Raw genomic sequence first — 26,496 nt, 5'->3', positions numbered from 1 at the left:
CAGGTCCGCCAGATGGTGAAAATCGACTTCCAGGACAAGCGGTCCGTAGTTTTGGCTGTGCAGGTCCTTGACCTGGTGACTATTGACTTTCAGGACTAATCTTTCATAGTTCTGGCTCTCCAGGTCCTTGACCTGATGACTTTTGACCTTCCGGACTAATTTTCAAGTTTACAAGTTTGATTATTGAAAACGTCATGTTTTGCACTATTAAACCAATATACGTGCTTCAGATAACATTTTGAATCCGAAAAAAACCGAACGACCAGGATCAACAAATTGCAATTGGTGAGTAGTTGGCATAGTATAAATAGGAATATACCTATGACAATAACGTCGTTCAATCAGAGCTAAAATTGCCGTGCGTCGTATTTCAAATCTGTAAGCACTGAGCTGATTATTCTGTGGTATTTTTTGACAAAATTTATTGTCATGAAATCACAATACGTTATACTTACATACATGTGTAAACGTGATTTGTAGCATCACGTAGCAGAAATCTTGCGGGCAGGTTTTAAAGCTAGTTATTTTTAATACGAGCATCATTTTATTATCGATGTACCAAAACAACCCATAAACCCGTGATATCATATTAATTGTCGAGCTCAAATGCAAAAACTAACGATTTTTACTGAGAAAATTCTGAACGAAAATGAATGTGATTTAACGTTTTCATCTGAGTTTTTTAGTTCATCGATGATAATAATATATGTCAATTCAAAGTAATACAAGTTTTTCCAACTTAAAACTAATAAACAAAAGTATTTGCAGTCGTCAATGAGTCAAGGACGCTTAGACGGACTGGAAAGTGCATCGATTGAAAATGATATTTTTCATGAACCAGATCTTGACGAAGTAATTCAAGACTTTACAGCCTTCAAAGCGAGAAGGTTCACATGATTTTACGACTACGCTAGAATTATACAATCTGTTGGTGTTATTGTAAAATTCTCTTGTTTTTAGCAATCATTTGTACCTTTGATTATCATATATCTTGAGTAAATAATTATGGGATTCAAATACTTGATTGTTCTATGTGTGCACTTACATGGGGGCGGCTTTTTATTACTTTACACGCATAAAAAATAGCCTTCGAACCGGCGCTACTCGGCCTATTATTCTGTTATCTCACATGTTAATCCAATCTCATCAAACTGCTTAATGACAAAATATACATTATAAAATTTGTGTATACACTTAATTTTATTGGACCACTTGACAAGGTGGATTTAATTCCCGTCCGCGTTATATATTTAGATTAGGTTGCGAATTAAATTCAAAGCGTTGTTACTAATCTATATTGTCTTTGATTATGACAGGACATCTTTTCTTCTCGCAAGATAAAATAACTCAGGCTGGTCTCTTTGGCGAGCATCACTTCGTGACAGACAATAATCATGTTTGTGTGTAAAATTGGCTCGCGCTCGTGCTGTTATATAGCAGCCGCGTGTCTGCTAGTGGCTCTTTTGCTAATCGCTTTCCTGACAATCTTTGGTGTTATTCCAATTAAAAATGGGGACATTCCCGCTGGCGAGGATTGGATGCGTCCGGAAACGACGATACCTCAAGGAAGACTCAGAGGTATAAATATGGCCACACACCGTGGCAGAAGATTCTCTGCCTTCATTGGAGTTCCGTTTGCCGAGCCACCGATTGGAGATCTTAGGTTTGTAGGAATAATTCAGAGTTACAATTCATCTATCGCTGCATAGGTGGTGCAGAAAACGTGGCCCGGACACCCGGACTGAGTTCAAACCTCAACTCGCCGATTCGGAGCCTGAACGACGTTAACCGCGTTACAATTTCTGCGAGCTATCGCTTAGGACCTCATCGACAAGCTGGGAATTTGAACTCAAGTCCTCCCCTTCCGAAGTCTCGCACGTTAGGAGCTACGCTACTACTTACAGTAGTAATATACGGTATCCATAGTAAACTGATACCGGTACTTATGATGATAATGTAATTGATTGGGCAAACTTTGGTTCATATCATGCAAAGATACAAGCAGTTAATATACATCAACACGAGTTGATAATGCAGTGGGGACTTCTTACCCTCCCGAGCTCATACCGTGCATTTTTTGCTTGTTCAAAATGCATGGTATGAGCTCGGGAGGGTAAAAAGTCCTCACTTTATTGATATGATTTTTTTCTTTTCGTAGGAAGATATTGTCTGAACAAATAAACAATCAAGGATCCGCATACACGAACTGAAACCACATTGTTTTGCCCACATTTACGTACTTTGCTTTTACACATCTCGATTGCTTTGAGAGTCCGCTAAAACATCGGTAATATCAGCTCTCGACGGATTTTCTTTGGGTTGATCTGCATCGATCACAACTCGTGGCACTGAAATACATAATTGAATGTATTCCAGAGAATAACATGTTCAAAATCTACGACGAAGAATTGGCAGAACTATCTAGCCTCATGTTGACTGAAAAATCACCTATCATTGGGAGTTTAATCGTCACAAAAATACGGAAAAATTAATTTTCCCTATTATTCCAATTCAGGTTTAAACAAGCTGTACCAGCGGGTCCTTGGAACGGGACTCTAGATACCGGCCGCATGCCTAACGCATGTATTCAGAACGAGAATAAGCTCATGGGGGATGAGGACTGCCTCTATCTTAATGTCTATACGCCGAAGGTATATCGCAATCGTATTGAATATATTTTGATAGATGGAGGAAGTTATAGTTTTACCATCATCGTTTCAAATTTTTTATCTCGAAAAATGTACTAGCCGTACCAAGAGATTCAAGGATTTTCAATTGAAAGTACAGACATTTTGAAATTCACTTGATTTCAGTACCGAAACACCAGTTTAGGCTATCGTCTGATCCAACAGCGAACAAATTTAGCTCTGTTCATTTTACATAGGATTCGAGTACTGCTAAGAGTACTGCCAAACATATTCAGGCAATGTGGAATTGATTTTATTGTTCTGCTTTGTTTTCATTCGAACATCACCCTCTTGTTGGTTGACTTGTTTTATGTCAGTGGCATCTTCATTGCTTCACAAACAAACTTTCGCTCACAGATGTTTGAAGATTATAGCGTGTGTCGGACGCGCGGATGGGCGATTTCATATACATCAGTCGCGATATCTGATTCGTGTGATTACAGCGCATGCTTATTCATTAGAAATCGCCCACTTTCCGCACTAGCAACGCAATATACTAATTGTCACACAGCTGGGTACAAAATACAGCATATTTTTAGTGCTTTAGATTGGATAAGAAATCTCTGTGATTACATCGCGAAGGTTGATTTCGAGAAATAAACAGATACTTAACCATTTGAATTTGTTCAACCATACCTGCAGTTCTTTATCGTACTCGAAATATTTTGGTTCGGACAACGCTCGGGAAACAGAAAATTTACATCACATTGGAAAATTTTCTACGGAGTTCAAACCTCTGATATCATCTTCTTTTTTACACACAATGAATCAAACTGTTGTAGAACATTACCAAATATCGAAGTCATGAAGTTTTCGTCCATCGATCTTGGTTTCTCCTCGCTGTTCCTAGCTCCTTAGGCTGCGTACAGACTAGAGCATTTTTGCGCGCAATATACTCAAGTTTGGACGTGGGTTCAGAAATGCATGTTTATGCTGTCAGCCTGCAACATTGCGATACACGTATAGAAGAAATCAGTAAATGAAGTGCAAAAAACAACTGTTCTCGCTTTATGATGCATAGTTTATAGTTTATTGTCGGTGCACATATTTGATTTGCTATCATTTCTTACTTTATAACATGAAAAATTGAATAAGACGGGTGCACGGTGTTTATTCAGAATCACGGTCTACGGTCGGCTTACATTAATGAATTCTCAAATGAGAAAGCAAATAATTCCTTTTTTACCATTTCTACCGCATAGCTTCCTAGTAGCCAAAATGCTACGTTACTGCCAGTGATGGTCTACATCTATGGTGGACAATTCAGGTTTGGAACGAGCACTCCTGACCGATGGAGTCCAGAATTTCTTCTTAATAAGGACGTGGTTCTCGTAGTTCCGAACTATCGTTTCGGAATACTCGGATTTTTGAGTACCGGCGACGAAGTATCGCCTGGAAATAATTTACTAAAAGATATAGCTGAGGCTTTGAGATGGACCCAACGAAATATCAAGTATTTCGGTGGTGATCCAAATCAAGTAACTATCTTCGGTGGAAGTTCAGGCGCTGCCAGCGTTCGCCTTTTAACCTTATCTCCTTTAACAAAAGGTGAGCAGAGTTGCTTAGTCGAATTGAAATACACCTATGGTATTTAGTGATCATCGTTCGGTGGTAAATGTACCCGACTTAATAAGCGAAGCTAATGCTTTTAATTGTAAGAGAGATCAATAATGGCATTGAATTAGTTTCCACTAAATAGATATTAAATACTTGGCATTTTAACTTGACAAATAACTACACACTTTTTTCAGGACTCTTTCACCAATTCATGACACACAGTACACCGCAACTCTATCCTCCTGTTCCTGAACCGTATTCGGTGGCCGCCACGCGTGCCACGAAGTTGGGCGAATACCTTGGTTGTCCAACCAACACGTCAACCACCCTTGTTAACTGTCTCAGGACTTTCAATGGGTCATACTTGTACGAAACAGACGTGCTGTTGAGGGATGTAAGGACGGCCAGCCCTACTGTTTGGTATCCTGTAGTCGAACCTGACGTAGAAGGTGCACTTTTTACGGATACTCCAGCGAATATCATTGCCAATGGAGAACAGCATGATTTGCCGTGGGTGGCCCTTGTAACTAAGGAAGAAGGAATTGTTGTAACTGCAGGCAAGTATGGGTGGATCAACGTGAAGTAACGAATATTCCTATAGGTGTCTATATCGCACAGAGATGTCAGGTAACATACCAGGCTCTGCATATTTGAAGAAACTTTATCGGTAGTCATTTTTTCTCGGTGAATGATTTTTTCTGAAACTTGTACTTGTTCTTCATTTCAGTGTACTATGATAGGCCAGACTTGTTCCAGCAAGTTTTAGACAACATTGACTCTCACCTAATCAGTTTCTTGAGACACGACGTTTGGTCAGCCGATGTCGATGCCCAAACTGCTGCTCTGAAGTCTCGTTACTTGAACGATCTAACTGCCGACAGAAAATTGGTGAGAACTGGAACAACTGACGACAGAAGTTCAAGTTCCATCAATTATGGTGTGATTGATGTTGCTTTCAGCTACTGCACAATTTGACTGACATCATAACCGATTACGAGTTCACCTACCATATTTACAACGAGGTCAAACAACATGCAAACAACTCTGCTTACAAGAGTCCCGCATACCTTTGCACTTTTGACTACCGAGGCACTTTCAGCTATAGCTACAAGTTTAGTGATGGTAACACGGAGAATTGGGGCGCGGCGCACGGAGACGAGCTGATTTACCTCCTTCCTGGACCAAGGGAAATGTTTGCGCCACCAGGCTATGAATTTAGTGAGACTGACATGAAAGTGACCGACGCTATGGTGGAGCTATGGACATCGTTTGCTATCAATGGGTGAGTATCAGGCTATGAATAGATAGAAGACATCACGTCACAACCGCTTGTGTATCGACAATATTTGACGATATAACACATTTTCAGGTTGCCGAATACTGCAGCTCTCAATGACAACGCGATTTGGGAACCATTCTCATCAGACGAAAAATATCTTCAGATCGGTAATGACAGCGATCCTGGAATTCAGGTTAAAAGTGGTTTTCACGAAGAGCGAATGCAGTTTTGGGAAAGATTCTTTGCTGCTAAAAAGTAGATTTAGTTTGAACTGCGGTTCCCAATCAGAATTCGTATTCTCTGTTTTAAAATAGTTTTTTGTGACTTGCCCGTCGGAGAAAGTGAAAGTGATATAGGAATAAATATTTGATGCCTATCTTAGAACGCAATGTACAGAACTTGGTTTCAATACCTGATAATGATAATATTATCGCATAATGCGTAGTGGCAGTAGATTTTTTATTGATCCATCACCCACATGTCATACATACAGCGTTCGGTATCATTGTCAGTGTTCCATTGAGTAATATCAACCTGTGCCCTGGGATGTTTATTTGTGGCATTGAAAGTATGGCTTGGTCGTTTTCAGTTATAGTGAGCATCGATTTTATTCAAGGTATTTGAATTCGTGTCTGAAAAAAAGGATTACCATGTCAGTATTACGTGTTTTTAAAATTTTTGGATGTGATCTGAAAAAAAGCTGAAACGTATTTAGAATATAAAAATAATGAAACGATTAGTCAAACTTACAGCGCGCTCTCTGTGCGAAAATCTGCAAGACTGATGCCCAGCGGATTTCCGTCAGTAAGTGCCGGCAGTGCACAGCGAGTCAGTCGGAAACTTTGACGTATAACACTCGATTTCTCTCGCTGTCCCAATGCGCTGCGATCAACGCATCAGGAGTTACAGCCAAAAAATGAGAACCAGTGTTTTCAACATATTTCAGCAGGTGCTTTTTCCTTCATATTTTGTCTCCCGTTGATCCGACGCTATTTTCGCTGCGTTTTCTGAGTTCCTGGGGGTCCGTTCGATCAGGAAAGGGTCATACAAATCGAATCGGAGACTAAAAGTTTTTCGCTCGAAAAAAAAGCAAGGCTAACCCCTTTGTATTTTTGGCGAAAAATTTGGCGATTTTGAAAAGTGCCGGAATGAATTCTTTCATGCACTATTCCGACGTAATTTTGCGAGAGGAATCAATTCGGCGCAGTCCCAATGCGGTGCAATCAACGCATCAGAAGTTACAGCCAAAAAATGAGAACCAGTGTTTTCGACATATTTCAGCAGGTGCTTTTTCCTTTATATTTTCTCTCCCGATGATCCGACGCTCTTTTCGCTGCGTTTTCTGAGTTCTTGGGGATCCAATTGGTCAGAAAAGGGTCCTACAAATCGAATCGGAGATAAAAAGTTTTTTGCTCAAAAAAAAAGCAAGGCTAACCCCTTTGTATTTTTGGCGAAAAATTTGGCGATTTTGAAAATGCCGGAATAAATTCTTTCATGCACTATTCCGACGTAATTTTGCGAGAGGAATCGATTGGGCGCAGTCCCAATGCGCTGCGATCAACACATCTGAAGTTACAGCCAAAAAACAAAACCTGTGATTATATAAATCCTTACGTAATGTTTTTGATGTGTTTTTATACGGGAGAAATGAACGGGAGAGAAAATATGAAGGAAAAAGCACCTGCTGAAATATGTCGAAAACACTGGTTCTCATTTTTTGGCTGTAACTTTTCATCCGCTGCTCGCAGCGCATCAGGACTGCGCCTAATCGATTTGTCTCGCAAAATTGCGTCCGAATAGTGCCAGAAAAAATTTATTCCAGCACTTCTCAAATATTAATCCTCACGTAATATTTTTGATGTGTTCTGATACTGAAAACATTTATTGCTATTCCAGGTACAACCCGAGGTGGTTATCGGTGGTTGTTCGAGGTGGTTGGCGATTGTTGGAGGTGGTCGGAGGTGGACGAGGAAGAGGACGAACTGAACTGAGTCTCAAAGCCCTGTTGACATAAAAGCAGTTATTCGATAGAAATTATAGTTTATAGTTTACACAGCCCATTGCATGATATTTCATTATAAATACATATGTTTCAATGTATTTAGGAATAATTTATCAAATATACAGAGATCATGTGCAAATAATAAATGAATTGATTCGACCGCAGTTTGATGTATTCATTAGAGCTTTAACAATAAATTTAAGCTTTGTTACTTCTTTTATTTTATTATGGATAATCGAAAACATTTCCGACTAATCGTGCTGTGGAAGCATGGGGATTAAACCAAATGTAGCAAAAGATTAGAAACAGTGTATGTAGAGTACGGGTATTTTTCTAATAATGCAAATAGAATAGAATACCACGCCTTGCGAATTAGCTTTCCAGTCAGAGATGAATGATGAATTTTAAGGACTGCATTATCGTTGTTGAATACTCTATGCCTCATGGGAAAAGAAAATCTGTAACGACAAACTTGATGCACCGGATCATCGTCGACTTTAACTTTTGAAATGTCCTACCATTTCCGAACACCTCCAACCATCCTATTTACCTATATTACCAGATTAGCTATGATATGAAAAGAGAAGAATTATTCATTTCGAAATGGGATTCTATTCGACGCGCGCTCGATGTATTCCATGACATTAGTATTCATAATTATTCCAACAACTTTTCATTTGCTCTCTCGATCTTGAATTTTCATAGGCATAGAATCAAAACGTTGTTTTAGCTGGTCGTAAGTGAAGTATCCGCGTTGGGTGGTGGAGCAGAATTGTTTTTCGAAAAGTATTCGGATGGAAAAAAATTCAGAGTAACTGTAATACATCACGGATACGTTAATTTTGAACGAGATGAAACGGATGCTTCGTATATGAGACAGTATTTAACGCTGCGTAGTGGTTTAAAGACCTAGAAAGGTGATAGGGAGAAAAAGAACTACGCTTCTTAACATTTCGAGTGTATTTTAACACACATTTGAAAGATACGAGCGAAATTTTTCATCATCCAACTGTCGCAGAACGGCGGCGTTATTAGCCGAGCCGTTCACTGAAGAATATATCCTCAGTCAACGGCTGACCATCGAAGGGCCTGGCCGCTTGAGTCTGGAATCGGCAGGAGAGATGAAGTGTGTATTTCTTGTATGAAACGTGAAAACTGAAAGCATTATACATCAGATCATATCATCATACATCGTACACCATACATCATACACCATACATCATACATCATACATCGTACATCATACATCGTACATCATACATCATCATACATAGTATCAAAGTTCGAAACCATAGTTTGGATGTCGGACGTTCAGAAAGTGACGTCACCAATTCAAAATCAGCTAGCCGAATTCCTCAGTCTGGAACGAACCGCGCAGTAGAGCGGACGGATGAGAGTCGCGCTCCGCAAACTTCGAGTACCGGGTTCTCAACCTCCCGGATCCCGCGCTTCGGGTCCGCTACGTATTTCGAGTACCAGGTTCTCAACCTCCCGGATCTTGCGCTTCGGGTCCGCTACGCGGTGAAACTCGACTTCCAGGATAAGCGCTCCGTGGTTCCTGGTTCGTGTTCACAATAAATTATTTCAATTCGTTTTTCGCGCAACCCCAAATTCGGTAGCTGTCAGTCCGCTAATAAAATTTCTCGACTTCCAGGATAAGCGCTCCGTGGTTCCTGGTTCATGTTTACAAGAAATTATTTCAATTCGTTTTTCGCGCAACCCCAAATTCGGTAGCTGTCAGTCCGCTGATAAAATTTCTCGACTTCCAGGATAAGCGCTCCGTGGTTCCTGGTTCATGTTCACAATAAATTATTTCAATTCGTTTTTCGCGCAACCCCAAATTCGGTAGCTGTCAGTCCGCTGATAAAATTTCTCGACTTCCAGGATAAGCGCTCCGTGGTTCCTGGTTCATGTTCACAATAAATTATTTCAATTCGTTTTTCGCGCAACCCCAAATTCGGTAGCTGTCAGTCCGCTAATAAAATTTCTCGACTTCCAGGATAAGCGCTCCGTGGTTCCTGGTTCATGTTCACAATAAATTATTTCAATTCGTTTTTCGCGCAACCCCAAATTCGGTAGCTGTCAGTCCGCTGATAAAATTTCTCGACTTCCAGGATAAGCGCTCCGTGGTTCCTGGTTCATGTTCACAATAAATTATTTCAATTCGTTTTTCGCGCAACCCCAAATTCGGTAGCTGTCAGTCCGCTAATAAAATTTCTCGACTTCCAGGATAAGCGCTCCGTGGTTCCTGGTTCGTGTTCACAATAAATTATTTCAATTCGTTTTTCGCGCAACCCCAAATTCGGTAGCTGTCAGTCCGCTAATAAAATTTCTCGACTTCCAGGATAAGCGCTCCGTGGTTCCTGGTTCATGTTTACAAGAAATTATTTCAATTCGTTTTTCGCGCAACCCCAAATTCGGTAGCTGTCAGTCCGCTGATAAAATTTCTCGACTTCCAGGATAAGCGCTCCGTGGTTCCTGGTTCATGTTCACAATAAATTATTTCAATTCGTTTTTCGCGCAACCCCAAATTCGGTAGCTGTCAGTCCGCTGATAAAATTTCTCGACTTCCAGGATAAGCGCTCCGTGGTTCCTGGTTCATGTTCACAATAAATTATTTCAATTCGTTTTTCGCGCAACCCCAAATTCGGTAGCTGTCAGTCCGCTAATAAAATTTCTCGACTTCCAGGATAAGCGCTCCGTGGTTCCTGGTTCATGTTTATAAGAAATTATTTCAATTCGTTTTTCGCGCCACCCCAAATTCGGTAGCTGTCAGTCCGCTAATAAAATTTCTATAACTTTATAATCTTCTCATAATCTTTCTGGTAGATTATATCGATAAAAAAATTAAATCAAACCTTACACATTATTTGGGGGTGGTTGAAGATGGTCGGCGGTGGACGAGGAGGAGGACAAGGAGGACGAGGATTTGTGCTCGGTGAGTAAAACACTTTTATAATATTTCATGGCAATTGTAATTATATTTTATTTGAAATATTTCAAACTGGTCATGTTTACAATAAATTATTTCAATTCATTTTTCGTGCAAGCACATATTCAGTAGCTATGAATAATCTTATACAATTTATTATATTATCAATTACTTAATTAATATTCTTATAATATTTCACAGCAATTGTAATTATATTTCATCTGAAATATTACAAACTTGTCACGTTTACAATAAATTATTTCAATTCATTTTTCGTGCAAGCACATATTCAGTAGCTATGAATAATCTTATACAATTTATTATATTATCAATTAATTAATTAATATTCTTATAATATTTCACGGCAATTGTAATTATATTTCATCTGAAATATTACAAACTTGTCACGTTTACAATAAATTATTTCAATTCATTTTTCGTGCAAGCACACATTCAGTAGCTATGAATAATCTTGTACAATTTATTATATTATTAATCAATTGATTAATTACATTAATCCTTACACAATATTTTTGATGTGTTCCTATACTAAAAATATTCATTACTATTCCAGGTATTACCCGAGGTGGTCGGAGGTGGACGAGGAGGAGGACCAGGTGGACGAGGAGGAGGACGAGGTGGACGAGGAGGAGGACGAGGTGGACGAGGAGGAGGCGGGGTGGGTCGTGGGAGAGGACCTCTCCTCTCCTCAGAGGAGGGGAGGAGGCGGGGTGGGTCGTGGGAGAGGACCTCTCCTCTCCTCAGAGGAGGGGAGGGGGAGGGGCAGGGAAGGGGGAGAGGTGGGCTGGGAGGGGGAGGGGGAGGGGCAGGAGGGGAAAGGGGGAGGGGGCAGGGAGGGGAGGGGGAGGGGCGGGGGGGGAGGGGGAGGGGGAGGGGGAGGGGGGAGGGGGGAGGGGGGGAGGGGGAGGGAGGGAGGGAGGGAGGGCGGGAGGGAGGGCGGGCGGGCGGGGGGGGGAGGGAGATAGTGGAGGACGGATGTCGATGCGTGCCTGTTAGAGTTAATAGAGCAGTACACCCCCCCCCCCTCTCGCGCCCTCCCTCCCTCCCTCCCTCCCTCCCTCCCTCCCACCCGCCCGCCCTCCCGCCCTCCCCCCCTCCCCCTCCCCCTCCCCCTCCCCCCTCCCCCCCTCCCCCGCCCCTCCCCCTCCCCTCCCTGCCCCCTCCCCCTTCCCCTCCTGCCCCTCCCCCTCCCCCTCCCAGCCCACCTCTCCCCCTTCCCTGCCCCTCCCCCTCCCCTCCTCTGAGGAGAGGAGAGGTCCTCTCCCACGACCCACCCCGCCTCCTCCCCTCCTCTGAGGAGAGGAGAGGTCCTCTCCCACGACCCACCCCGCCTCCTCCTCGTCCACCTCGTCCTCCTCCTCGTCCACCTCGTCCTCCTCCTCGTCCACCTGGTCCTCCTCCTCGTCCACCTCCGACCACCTCGGGTAATACCTGGAATAGTAATGAATATTTTTAGTATAGGAACACATCAAAAATATTGTGTAAGGATTAATGTAATTAATCAATTGATTAATAATATAATAAATTGTACAAGATTATTCATAGCTACTGAATGTGTGCTTGCACGAAAAATGAATTGAAATAATTTATTGTAAACGTGACAAGTTTGTAATATTTCAGATGAAATATAATTACAATTGCCGTGAAATATTATAAGAATATTAATTAATTAATTGATAATATAATAAATTGTATAAGATTATTCATAGCTACTGAATATGTGCTTGCACGAAAAATGAATTGAAATAATTTATTGTAAACGTGACAAGTTTGTAATATTTCAGATGAAATATAATTACAATTGCTGTGAAATATTATAAGAATATTAATTAAGTAATTGATAATATAATAAATTGTATAAGATTATTCATAGCTACTGAATATGTGCTTGCACGAAAAATGAATTGAAATAATTTATTGTAAACATGACCAGTTTGAAATATTTCAAATAAAATATAATTACAATTGCCATGAAATATTATAAAAGTGTTTTACTCACCGAGCACAAATCCTCGTCCTCCTTGTCCTCCTCCTCGTCCACCGCCGACCATCTTCAACCACCCCCAAATAATGTGTAAGGTTTGATTTAATTTTTTTATCGATATAATCTACCAGAAAGATTATGAGAAGATTACAAAGTTATAGAAATTTTATTAGCGGACTGACAGCTACCGAATTTGGGGTTGCGCGAAAAACGAATTGAAATAATTTCTTATAAACATGAACCAGGAACCACGGAGCGCTTATCCTGGAAGTCGAGAAATTTTATTAGCGGACTGACAGCTACCGAATTTGGGGTTGCGCGAAAAACGAATTGAAATAATTTATCGTGAACATGAACCAGGAACCACGGAGCGCTTATCCTGGAAGTCGAGAAATTTTATTAGCGGACTGACAGCTACCGAATTTGGGGTTGCGCGAAAAACGAATTGAAATAATTTATTGTGAACACGAACCAGGAACCACGGAGCGCTTATCCTGGAAGTCGAGAAATTTTATTAGCGGACTGACAGCTACCGAATTTGGGGTTGCGCGAAAAACGAATTGAAATAATTTATTGTGAACACGAACCAGGAACCACGGAGCGCTTATCCTGGAAGTCGAGAAATTTTATTAGCGGACTGACAGCTACCGAATTTGGGGTTGCGCGAAAAACGAATTGAAATAATTTATTGTGAACACGAACCAGGAACCACGGAGCGCTTATCCTGGAAGTCGAGAAATTTTATTAGCGGACTGACAGCTACCGAATTTGGGGTTGCGCGAAAAACGAATTGAAATAATTTCTTGTAAACATGAACCAGGAACCACGGAGCGCTTATCCTGGAAGTCGAGAAATTTTATTAGCGGACTGACAGCTACCGAATTTGGGGTTGCGCGAAAAACGAATTGAAATAATTTATTGTGAACATGAACCAGGAACCACGGAGCGCTTATCCTGGAAGTCGAGAAATTTTATTAGCGGACTGACAGCTACCGAATTTGGGGTTGCGCGAAAAACGAATTGAAATAATTTATTGTGAACACGAACCAGGAACCACGGAGCGCTTATCCTGGAAGTCGAGAAATTTTATTAGCGGACTGACAGCTACCGAATTTGGGGTTGCGCGAAAAACGAATTGAAATAATTTATTGTGAACACGAACCAGGAACCATGGAGCGCTTATCCTGGAAGTCGAGAAATTTTATTAGCGGACTGACAGCTACCGAATTTGGGGTTGCGCGAAAAACGAATTGAAATAATTTATTGTGAACATGAACCAGGAACCACGGAGCGCTTATCCTGGAAGTCGAGAAATTTTATTAGCTGACTGACAGCTACCGAATTTGGGGTTGCGCGAAAAACGAATTGAAATAATTTATTGTGAACATGAACCAGGAACCACGGAGCGCTTATCCTGGAAGTCGAGAAATTTTATTAGCGGACTGACAGCTACCGAATTTGGGGTTGCGCGAAAAACGAATTGAAATAATTTATTGTGAACATGAACCAGGAACCACGGAGCGCTTATCCTGGAAGTCGAGAAATTTTATCAGCGGACTGACAGCTACCGAATTTGGGGTTGCGCGAAAAACGAATTGAAATAATTTCTTGTAAACATGAACCAGGAACCACGGAGCGCTTATCCTGGAAGTCGAGAAATTTTATTAGCGGACTGACAGCTACCGAATTTGGGGTTGCGCGAAAAACGAATTGAAATAATTTATTGTGAACACGAACCAGGAACCACGGAGCGCTTATCCTGGAAGTCGAGTTTCACCGCGTAGCGGACCCGAAGCGCAAGATCCGGGAGGTTGAGAACCTGGTACTCGAAATACGTAGCGGACCCGAAGCGCGGGATCCGGGAGGTTGAGAACCCGGTACTCGAAGTTTGCGGAGCGCGACTCTCATCCGTCCGCTCTACTGCGCGGTTCGTTCCAGACTGAGGAATTCGGCTAGCTGATTTTGAATTGGTGACGTCACTTTCTGAACGTCCGACATCCAAACTATGGTTTCGAACTTTGATACTATGTATGATGATGTATGATGTACGATGTATGATGTACGATGTATGATGTATGATGTATGGTGTATGATGTATGGTGTACGATGTATGATGATATGATCTGATGTATAATGCTTTCAGTTTTCACGTTTCATACAAGAAATACACACTTCATCTCTCCTGCCGATTCCAGACTCAAGCGGCCAGGCCCTTCGATGGTCAGCCGTTGACTGAGGATATATTCTTCAGTGAACGGCTCGGCTAATAACGCCGCCGTTCTGCGACAGTTGGATGATGAAAAATTTCGCTCGTATCTTTCAAATGTGTGTTAAAATACACTCGAAATGTTAAGAAGCGTAGTTCTTTTTCTCCCTATCACCTTTCTAGGTCTTTAAACCACTACGCAGCGTTAAATACTGTCTCATATACGAAGCATCCGTTTCATCTCGTTCAAAATTAACGTATCCGTGATGTATTACAGTTACTCTGAATTTTTTTCCATCCGAATACTTTTCGAAAAACAATTCTGCTCCACCACCCAACGCGGATACTTCACTTACGACCAGCTAAAACAACGTTTTGATTCTATGCCTATGAAAATTCAAGATCGAGAGAGCAAATGAAAAGTTGTTGGAATAATTATGAATACTAATGTCATGGAATACATCGAGCGCGCGTCGAATAGAATCCCATTTCGAAATGAATAATTCTTCTCTTTTCATATCATAGCTAATCTGGTAATATAGGTAAATAGGATGGTTGGAGGTGTTCGGAAATGGTAGGACATTTCAAAAGTTAAAGTCGACGATGATCCGGTGCATCAAGTTTGTCGTTACAGATTTTCTTTTCCCATGAGGCATAGAGTATTCAACAACGATAATGCAGTCCTTAAAATTCATCATTCATCTCTGACTGGAAAGCTAATTCGCAAGGCGTGGTATTCTATTCTATTTGCATTATTAGAAAAATACCCGTACTCTACATACACTGTTTCTAATCTTTTGCTACATTTGGTTTAATCCCCATGCTTCCACAGCACGATTAGTCGGAAATGTTTTCGATTATCCATAATAAAATAAAAGAAGTAACAAAGCTTAAATTTATTGTTAAAGCTCTAATGAATACATCAAACTGCGGTCGAATCAATTCATTTATTATTTGCACATGATCTCTGTATATTTGATAAATTATTCCTAAATACATTGAAACATATGTATTTATAATGAAATATCATGCAATGGGCTGTGTAAACTATAAACTATAATTTCTATCGAATAACTGCTTTTATGTCAACAGGGCTTTGAGAATCAGTTCAGTTCGTCCTCTTCCTCGTCCACCTCCGACCACCTCCAACAATCGCCAACCACCTCGAACAACCACCGATAACCACCTCGGGTTGTACCTGGAATAGCAATAAATGTTTTCAGTATCAGAACACATCAAAAATATTACGTGAGGATTAATATTTGAGAAGTGCTGGAATAAATTTTTTCTGGCACTATTCGGACGCAATTTTGCGAGACAAATCGATTAGGCGCAGTCCTGATGCGCTGCGAGCAGCGGAGGAAAAGTTACAGCCAAAAAATGAGGACCAGTGTTTTCGACATATTTCAGCAGGTGCTTTTTCCTTCATATTTTCTCTCCCGTTGATCCGACGCTATGTTCGCTGCGTTTTCTGAGTTCCTGGGGGTCCGCTCAATCAGGAAAGGGTCAAACTACTCGAATCGGAGACTAAAAGTTTTTCGCTCAAAAAAAAAGCAAGGCCCTTTGTATTTTTGGCGAAAAATTTGGCGACTTCGAAAAGTGCCGGAATAAACTGTTTCATGCACTGTTCCGACGTAATTTTGCGAGAGGAATCGATTGGGCGCAGTCCCAAAGCGCTGCGATCAACGCATCAGAAGTTACAGCCAAAAAACCAGAACCTGTGTTGTTGATATTTTCCAGATGGTTTTCTTTCCTTCGACTGTCTCAGCTGTTGGTCCCACGCTCTTTTCGCTGCGTTTTCTGAGTTCCTGGGGATCCAATTGGTCAGGAAAGCGTCCTACAAATCGAATCGGAGACTAAAAGTTTTTCGCTCAAAAAAACAGCAAGGCTAACCCCTTTGTATTTTTGGCGAAAATTTTCGCGATTTTGAAAAGTGCTGGAATAAATTCTTTCATGCACTATTCCGACGTAATCTTGCCAGAGGAATCGATTGGGCGCAGTCCCAATGCGCTGCGAGCAACATATCAGGAGTTAGAGCCAAAAAACCAGAACCTGTGTTTTTGATATTTTCCAGATGGTTTTCTTTCCTCCGACTGTCTTAGCTGTTGGTCCCACGCTCTTTTCGCTACGTTTTTTGCGTTTCCGGGGATCCAAATAGGTAGATACGAAAGGGTCATACACATTGAATCTGAGATTAATAATTCTTTTTTGTACAGTTTGAATACGCTGCAAGTAAAGGATCAAAAGTTAGAACCGATAGAGGACATATATTTTACGATTTTTCCAGTATTTCTTTAGCTATTGTTCCCGCGATGTCTTCTATACATGTTTTGGTTCTGATCGGGCCAATAAATTCCTCACTCCAAAATTTCAGAAAAACGTATGGCTAACGCTTCTAATTATCGACCTAATTTCACGTAAGAAAACCGAGCTTCCGCCGTCAAGTGCCATCGCCACTCATAGCGACATTATTCAAGCCCAATAATGTCAAAATACTGTATCTAAATGTAGTCAACTAATATCATCGCAGCCAGTGGAAATTCAACATTCGAGTGGAACACTGTACTGTACTTACTAAAGCCAATTTTGCGGTTTTTTGCCAGAACTAGAAAGTAAGCAAACGACTTTTTTATCCTAAACAACAACAATTTTTCATGTTTAATCATCATTATATCACTGTACACGTCAAAGATGTATATAAAGGAATCTATAATTTTTCCTCGGTTGAACGATCGACTAAAATGTATTATAACCGATATATGAAACTGTTATTGATGTATCAGTATTACTCATTATGCTTTAGACTGGCTATATCCATAATAACCAAACTATAGCATACAATGAACTCAGAAAAATAATTATTTATATATACATATCGGATATTCTCTGTACAATATTTAACTTACTATGGAAGCTTGGCTTCGTCATTTATCATTTTTATATTGTCCAATTGTCATATACGTATATGTATGTATAATCTTGTATGTGACCTGCGCAGTATATTTTTTTCTGTTTTTTTTTTTTTTTAATCACATAATTATTGATAACGATAATAGTGACATAGTTGTAACGATCTGCGCTTGCCGAAAAAATATTAATATGCGATGTAACGGTTATAAGAGCTTATAATCTATTATTTAAATTTATATTTTAATATATGTATATGTCTATATATTAATTATATAAATATTACAACACTCGTCGTTTTCTTCTTCTTAAAACCTTAGAAAAATGTGTATTGAGTTTCTCTAAATATTTTTTTCTCTCCATCGTTATGTTTCGTTTTTCCAGTTTTGTATTCGCTACTCAGATGTATAATGTCATCGTTTTAGGACCCGCCCATATCGATGATCTTACAGTAAGTACAGCGATGCATATATCTACGTAGATTTAGGTGTAGTAAGAATAGTCTAATGCAAAAAGTTTACCTTATTCAATAACTGCTATTTACACGATGAATTAGTGCCGTTTCTGTCACGGACAGAAGAATAATTATTTAATTATGTAACTGTCCGATTGATCAGCAATAAAACGTGTTCATATAGTTGAATCAATTTTTCTCCTCTTCCCGCATAGTGGTTTTATAATAGCTTAGGTTTCGACATTTTCTTTCGACCGTATGTTTGCCGGCAAGGAATGAAGCAAAGAAAAAGTAACAAAAAAAAACTGACCTTATTTAATTTTTTCAGCACCGTGTTAAACAGATATTATTTTGATCTAATCATATCTATAGGATGACTGACATTAGATAGTCGTATTGTAATAATATTCGTTAAAAAGCGCAACGATTGCATGTATCGATAATATGTTACGTTTAATTCAACGCATTCGTGTACTGGCTATTAATTACTTTACAAGTGCAGTGTTTCGATCAGGCAGTTTTTTTTTTTTTTGTAGTTAGAATATTACGCAGCTAAATTTTTTCAATAGGCACCCCGTAAAATATGATACACACGCAGACATACTTTTACAGCTACTATAGTTTTCCATACAACGAGAAGAAAAAATGCGCGTAAAGGTAAGAGCGGTATATTAATATATATGTTTAAATATACACCGATCGATGACAAGGCGGCAAGGAAATAACGAATGAATGAATGAAAAAAGAAAGCTTTTCTCAAAATATGCCTGCACGCCGAAAAAGGAAGCGTCAAAATTAAGCCTTCAGTCTTTTCAATGAATCGAAAGATCCAATATACATACGTTTATACACACTAATTTTTAATATCGTTATGAAATTTCAATGAGACTTCAATCACTCTATACCTACATTTTAATATAACTTTACTATGTAACTGGCAACATTCTATCGATCAGCAGGCTCTTCACAATTTGTTATAAATATAAGCAGTAACTGTTTTACATGTATGCAATAGACGGAAATTAAGGTTTTTCTTCCACTAAGGACGTTCTAAAGCTAATTTATAATCCCCACCTTGACTGTCAATAAATCACTAACAAGCATATAGTACGATATGATTCTATTTTAATATGCATTATTGCGTATACTGGACTCTTATTGAGATTCGATATATTACTTACGTATAAATATGTATATGTATCCTAGTCGAATCTGTTGGTAATCGAAAATTATTAATTATCGGCGTTAAAATCGCCTGTATTGCAATCGTATTATAGCCTACAATGAATATATATACCTATGTCAGGATGTAAATTTCGCTCCAAATTTTCGATCGATTTTCGATTATCGTTACATTATATTGATACATCATGTACACATCGTTGTAGACAATGGTTAAACTATTATATTTATACGTGCATAACGGTGATCGCGGCAAATATAACAATTTAAATATAATCCTCCAATTAAATATTAACTAAGCCGAGATGATCGAATTGAATTCGTTGATTTTGTCTTGTTCAACTCACGTCTCAAGTTTTAATACCGTAAAAACAACATTAAATATATACAGATCGCAATTAAAAAGTATATCAGTCAGTTATCCTGCTTTTACTTCACTTATTCTCTTTCACTGGTTGAGTCCGTTCACGTCGCTCGAATTGTATTTTTCCCCACATCAAGTTCATCCATATCTGGAGGTAGGAATTGGCGCAGTTTCGAAACCCTCGAACCGCAACCGACTCGATCGCTTTACTGCAGATTTATCACACTCAACGAACTCCGAGCCTCAATGCATCGCACATTCGCCGATTTCAATCTGCACCGATCTACAAGTCGATGTACGGAACGAAGGTTGGCCTGGCTCAGGATGGCTGGTTGTGCGGTCTCGCCCCCTTTTTGCTGCTGCCGAAGGTGAACCAAGTCCCGACTTTTCGTCCCAAGGAGTTCGTTCCCGTCCCCTGCTGGCCAGGAAGCATCGCAACTTCGTACGCCGAATTCCGCTTGTAAGTTTTATCTGTGTGATTGATTTACGATTAGTTGATTTTTAATGAAGAGTCTAGGATTCCATAATTGTGTGACGGTAAAATGAGAACAGAAAATGGATTGAATCGTGGTATGAAATGTGAATTTAATTGAGATAAAAAAGATCCATTCTAAATATTGAACGATTAGGAACTGCGAGTCCGAACAATCCATCTCCGTTTGTAACTAATTATCAGTTTGGAAGCAGGTCGGATTGTAATTCGGATTTTGATGCTTCGTTTCGTTTGTGATATGGTTTTGTACCAATAGCTTGAAGTCAATTTTTAGTAACTTTGGTACGTCTCTTGATAAAGCACAGGTTCATCCATTATACTGGATAGTGTTCCGGTATTCGACATTTTTGTGATTTGCTACAGGGCAATTGAAGAACCAATTCACTGTAGGTGCATTTACCAAAAAATTGATAGCCGTAATTCGTGAAAATCGGTCGAACGACATTAAAGAAAATGACGCATCATCCAACTACTATCTTTCAGTTTGTATTTGTGGGTTTCTATCTTTGTTAACGTCAAGAAGATATCGTAATCCTCAATCCAAATTGATTCAAGCAAGTCACTGGCTTAAAACCTCTGTTGTATAATTTTGATGTCGTTTTGACACTTTTTCGTATAGAATACTTGTAATTCATTTCACACGAGTTGGTAGTATTTCACTTACTGCTTGGCTTGCTCGGTGGTCGGCACCTTTCCCTAGTGGCAGCGATTTTGGCGAGTTGCCTAGCCGCGGGTGGAAAATCGAGACCGTCGGTTCGATCCTGTTGGACGAGGCGTCGCTCCTCCGCCATAGCAGTGAGCCACTGTCTCTTCTCATCGGCAGTTCGACAACAGAAGAGAAGCCACTTGTCGCGAACGCAGCTGTACACTTTCAGGCAGTGTCTCACGGTCACCCCGAGTTGCGGATCTATCAGTTCGGAACATTAGAATTAGTGACTGTGCACCTTTTAGTCCGTAATCGGTCAAAGCTTCAATGTTAAGCCTTGAAATGAAAGGAAGAAAAGCTCTGCAGCTACTGTCCTAATTTGGAAGCCATTCCGTGACTCCAAAACGAATGGCTTCTTTACAAAATGGATTTACACAACACGATTTCTGACTTTTCAGTCACATCGAAGGTGTAAGTGTGTGATTTTGGCTTTTTTGGCGAACAAGCCCTGCACCGAGCCTCGAACTCACCTTTGCCATCTGGAACGTCGATCACTTCGCTGGTATCTAGGTAAATCCGACCCTTGTAGACGTAGGTGTTACGTTTTAATATATCCTTCTTGCAGTAGACGAGCTGATGATCGAAGAGGAAAAGAGTTATGTTGTTGGTCCACATACCACTGGTAACTCTAATAACTTCACCCTGATGAATGAGCTGGGAGGACACCTCGATGAGGTCCTCATGCTGCAATTACATAACGAGAGAACGAAATTAGTTATTGTGAAAAGGCTATGTTTCATGCAGAAATGCGTAAGAGATGACATCGTCACTCGCCTCCCATCCCTCGACCCTCTGCTGCCAGGCGGCAAGTTTTTCGAGACTTTCCATTCGTCGTTTTCTCTCGTTTATCAAAACCGCGACTCCCCTCATCGCCTCGAGAGCCTCTTTTATCTTCTCGAAGTCCGGGTGATCAGCCTTCGTGTATTTCAACAGCTCAGCGAGCTGCAACGGGTACTTGCAAATCCTCTGAACTGGCGTCAGCAGGTAACCGTCCAGCGGTATCTCGATGAGCCCCCTCATCAGCCGACAACCCTCGAAGAATTTGCTGTAACGATTGTGCTGATAGAGCTCCTGCAGCGTCGCCATTGCCATCGGATGGCTGTTGCAGTACTCGGAGTACATTCTGAACCCGGATCTCTGTAATACGGAAAAAACACGAGGCGTCACCTAATCTTTCGCATCCGAAATCGACGTGTCGTTATCAGTACACAAGCTCACTCACGTGGTTCAAGAAGCACTCTCCTACACAACTTTTGTGCGGAGCATTCCAGTCTATGACGGACTCGAGTTCTTTGAGAAAATCCGACTGGAAGTCGAGCAGCTCTTCGATGTTTATGAAAATCGCCTCAATCTGGTCCTCGGTGAACATGTCACTCCGCCTTCTGCACTCGGCTACGTAACCCTCGGCAACGTCTCGCAAAATCTTCACAAAGTCTCGCTCGGTTTGCACCAGTTCTCGGACAACGCTCGACCTCACCTGCTCGTTCGAAAGCAACGAAACGCTAGTCCGCCTCCTGAGCTGGGAATTCATCGACACGCCCGAAGCCATCGCCGCTAGGCAATCCTCAACTGTGTCTTCTTGGCTGACCCGCAGCTGAAAATGGAATCTGATGATCAGCGCAAGGGCGTCGGACATGAGATGGATTAAATGCGAGGTGGTAACCATTTTTGAAGTTGGGTTTACGTCTTACTTTACGACTCCATAACTTCAAAGTGACTTCAAGTGCCTTAAAGCGACTTTACAGGACTTTTTTTTACCGTTTGCACCTGATTTCAAGAGTGCGATTACCTCCTTCATTTAGTGTTTCAACGGGCTAATCGACGGTTTACTTACCCTGACGAATGCAGCCGGAAACCAGCCGTGTTCGTTTCTACAGCTTCCCCACCACCAGTCCCTGTCAATTGTGTCCAGAACGTCGATCACGTCCCCGGCTCTGAAGGCAAGCTCTTCTGGCTCCATAGCGACGTGATCCCAAACCGCTTCGGCCAGGATAGCGACGTCCTCTTCCATCGTTTGCTCGAAGGATGACTTCTTCCTGTCGGACAGTGACGCGACCGAGGATTCCGAGTCCGACATCATCTCGTCATCTGACGTACCGCCTCCACATCTGGCGTCTTGCTCATCCTCCGACAACACGTTTCCACCGGGCAGCCTCGCACCTGCAGCATTAAGGATCTCGGTACAGCCCTGGCGAACCATGATATAATCGCAAAATGGACAATAACCGAACTTGTTTTGAGGGCAATCTTAAAATCCAATCTTTCTCTTCATGTCCATTTGTTTATTCAATGAATGTGGTACCATATTTCAATCAACCATTCAATTATTCATTATTTTAAACCGCTATAATTGTATTTTGCTTAAATTATTATTGAACCACATTTCCCCGCGAAATAGTCTCTCAGGATTCAGAGAATCACCGCTTGGCAGCGATAATAAATGTTGATTTTATTTTAAAAGTTTTCCTCTTGCCGGATTTTCACTTCGAATCTATCTAATGTAACAGAATCTCTCTGTTTTTATATTATCACAGTTTGCCAGCAACGATCAGCTGTTTACCCAGAACGACGCCATATTAGTTTAGTTGTGCTCATACTCTAGATATCCACATACCTTGAGACGGATCATAAAGATATGTTAAACGATTTTCGATACTTGTGTATGGTTTTCGAGGATGTTTTCTCACTGAGAAAGTATTTCGTGCTCACCTGCAGTTTTGGCGCGCATCAACGGCGAGAGTTGGTTTATGCCAAGTGGTTGACTGAGGGAGCGTCTTAAATTTGTCCTGGTATTCCTCCCTTTCGAGTTACTAGCATGAAATTTGAAAAATGAAATCATTCGATAACGGTGGGGGCTTCAAGTTTCTGGACATGGAATTACGCGCCATGGTTGTACAATGTAATGTATAATATAATTTAATAACTAGTCAAACTCGACATATGTATATACACACTATTGATATACCATTCAACAACAAATTAACTTACATAACGTGTAACATCGCTACAGATAAATTATGACAAATCATTACTCAATGTCTCGTGTTTTTTTCTTTCGTTATTGTGTTTTTTTTTATCTTGTATAGGACGAACAAAAGCAAATACAAATTAGATACCCTTGTATTTCCACCTACCACTATTGTCCCTCGATTTACTGGAAAAGTTTGAACAAAAACAAAAAATTTATATTTACATCTATGAGTAAAATGTATACCTAAACGGTACCCGGGCGTTATTTATCAAAGAAGAACGGAATGTTTCTTTTATATACGATGCATGAGCAATCGTTTCGACTAAAGTTTCGTAACTGTTGGGTTTTCCATTTACTTTTTACTTGTGTCAAAACATATTAACTGGGAATATTCTGAGCATTAAAACAGTAATAAATCCAAATCCGTATCCAATGATTATTCTTACCTTCCACTCTGAATATGTAGAAATGATATTACATAGTATATCTGGACATTTTATAAAAATGTTCAATCGTAAAATTGCTACCTATACTTTGCATAGTAGCGAATTAAGATACATTTGTGTCGGCGAAAAGTGGGGGGGCTTATGAGAACTGGAAAAGATCCGATTCTTCGATGAAATTATTTTTCACCGCCCGAGTATACCTACAAACCAGACGAGAACCAATCTGTGCTCGTATAAATAAACTAACGGTGCATTATACGTACTTAATTAAGTTTGAGAAAACAAAAATGTGACAAAAATTGAAGAACTGTGTAGAATTTGAAAAAAAAAAATTGCTGTCGATAAGATTTTGCGCCGATTTGGCGATCACTCACCTTCTGAGCGTAACTATGTCATTGGAGGAATGCCTCGGACTCAACCTCGGGGGACGCGTCTTGATGGGCGAAGGGGTCGACAGCATTCTGCGATAATTGTGAGCGTGGCTGTATCCCGACCTCGTGTCCCACTGTAAGAGTCTCTGACCCCCAAGATCACTGTTCGTTCTGCGAACGTGGTGATTGCGGCTTGTCCTGCTCTGAAGATCGGCCTGAAGCAGAACAGTAGTAGTGTTAAAAGCGATCGAATATTTCGCACAGCCGATAGGTGGATCGAAAATTTCCAATTTCTCGCCATTTCCTTTGAATTTCGTTGGGCATTCGCGGAACTGTAATGACCGTTTCCTGAAACAACGGATGACACCGCAAAACGATGGTAGGAAATAACGGTGACCGTAGCTGTTCCCTTTAATTTGCGTCACGTCTGAGGTCACCTACCACGTTATATTGCACGGTCACGGGACGTATTCTATTTGTTTATTATTATTTTTTTTTTTTGAATGATTTGTTGCTTCTTGTTTTCACCTGGATGACATCGAGCGATCGGCTGTTCCTACGCACGCTGACTCTGGACAATTCACGGTTCTCGATAAAGCACCCGCACATTTTGGCGAACATTTCGAATCTGCTTCGGTCATTCGGAAATCACGCTAGAAATCGGTAAATCCGACATTTCCGACATTGATAATCGGGGAAATTGCGGGTCGAGAACACAGCGAATGACACAAGGCACTTGCGGGGTTTGACGGTTGGTGTGTATAATAATGCAACAGACCAGTTCACAGCCGCTGCTTAGTCAACCTCGCGATATCAACTGAACAAAAGTGTCTCGTTTCCTTTCCACGCATCCTGGCAGTCTGGAGACCCGTTGATACTCGATACGTCGTAAGCATTATAGGCGCTGTGTATACGTACAAGCAGATATACCTACGTCACATCTATAGTGCTTCGACTTTAACCTGCGTTGGGATAAACGCTCTGTGATTGTACGTGTGACAAATAATGTAACTGAGAATTAACAAACTGGCCGAAAATCGCACGCGAGAATTTTAGTTCGGTCAGAAATCCAATTGTACGTTCCGAACAAAGATGCGGGAAAGAATGGGGTGAAAAAAATGTCTATATTTACGTTCTTGAACATTGAAAATAACGAATTGCCCATTTTCATTATTATAAACTCAAGAATCTTTGAATGGTATTTATCGCATACAATTACCGTGCCAAATTTCGTCTGAAAAATTGTTCATCCCAAGGAAGAATAATATTGTACAATCCATTAGTCTGAACTTTTGACCGTTGAAATCGGACAAACAATTGACCGGGTAATTTTACTGATAATTGCTATCATTTTCGTTATTTCAGCTATCACTTCATGACGCGATTTCGTTGAACCAATGTATCAGTTTTAGCGGAAACGAGTAAATTTATCATTCGGAAGAATCATTCTTTGGGTGATCCTATCATAATATTTTTATTCCCTTTTTGTAACTCAGCAAGAATCATGAAACCATTGCTCTCTGCAGTATCGCAACGGCATCCGTTTCATCAAAGGATATGACGGCATTGCGGCGTGTACGATTCTCCCAGCTTCGTTCGTTCCAGCGTTTTTACAAATGTGTAGTACGATTACCCGATAGTGTAAACATTTCCGGAATAACAATAATAATTGTGGTGATAATAAGTAAACACCGAGTACTATTAATGTCTATGCTAAAGACATGAATGACACCCGAAAAAATTTATTAGTAAGGTGAGTATAGACCCAATTATTGAATCTTTTATTTTCCAAAATTACAAATTGACGGCACAAATTGTGAATTTCTCGATGACTAAAACCAATTGCTAAAGGGTTGGACGGTACAAATTTATTTTTTGGTCATCTTAGAATTAAGGATCAAACAGATACAACCAAAAAAGATCAATAACTGGGA

The 26,496-nt window shown here is 40.5% G+C and overlaps 2 protein-coding genes across 6 annotated transcripts in view; one reads left to right on the top strand and one right to left on the bottom strand.

The window, feature by feature from the left end:
• Positions 1-1,337: 1,337 nt before the first annotated feature.
• Positions 1,338-7,445, top strand: LOC107221439 (esterase E4-like). Of its 2 annotated transcripts, XR_006903741.1 has the most exons (8): positions 1,338-1,663; positions 2,516-2,651; positions 3,890-4,235; positions 4,439-4,801; positions 4,972-5,132; positions 5,204-5,526; positions 5,614-6,472; positions 7,420-7,445. XR_006903741.1 is itself a non-coding variant. In XM_046736617.1 (7 exons), the coding sequence occupies exons 1-7, from the start codon at positions 1,395-1,397 to the stop codon at positions 5,780-5,782; spliced, it is 1,767 nt and encodes a 588-aa protein (XP_046592573.1). In that variant the 5' UTR covers positions 1,338-1,394; the 3' UTR covers positions 5,783-6,572. The 2 variants fall into 2 exon arrangements, 1 of the variants encoding a protein (XP_046592573.1); XM_046736617.1 differs by lacking the exon at positions 7,420-7,445 and having other exon boundaries at positions 5,614-6,572.
• A 10,213-nt stretch (positions 7,446-17,658) lies between these two features.
• The window catches only part of LOC107221588, a 33,448-nt gene continuing 24,610 nt past the window's right edge, over positions 17,659-26,496 (bottom strand). For all 4 annotated transcript variants that reach the window (XM_015660634.2, XM_046736354.1, XM_046736355.1 and 1 more), the window contains 8 exons: positions 24,566-24,777; positions 23,484-23,584; positions 22,609-22,934; positions 21,997-22,368; positions 21,549-21,911; positions 21,245-21,458; positions 20,733-20,975; positions 17,659-20,046 (listed from right to left, as the gene is read on the bottom strand). In XM_015660634.2, the coding sequence (XP_015516120.2) occupies positions 19,895-20,046; positions 20,733-20,975; positions 21,245-21,458; positions 21,549-21,911; positions 21,997-22,368; positions 22,609-22,934; positions 23,484-23,584; positions 24,566-24,777 (1,983 nt within the window). In that variant the 3' untranslated portion in view covers positions 17,659-19,894. The remainder of the gene's footprint in view (positions 20,047-20,732; positions 20,976-21,244; positions 21,459-21,548; positions 21,912-21,996; positions 22,369-22,608; positions 22,935-23,483; positions 23,585-24,565; positions 24,778-26,496) is intronic.

The sequence above is a fragment of the Neodiprion lecontei genome, chromosome 4 (assembly GCF_021901455.1).
Source record: "Neodiprion lecontei isolate iyNeoLeco1 chromosome 4, iyNeoLeco1.1, whole genome shotgun sequence".
In the NCBI taxonomy this organism is placed as follows: domain Eukaryota; kingdom Metazoa; phylum Arthropoda; class Insecta; order Hymenoptera; family Diprionidae; genus Neodiprion; species Neodiprion lecontei.
Note: the sequence above shows the minus strand (reverse complement) of the source record. Positions and strands in the feature narration are given on the sequence as shown.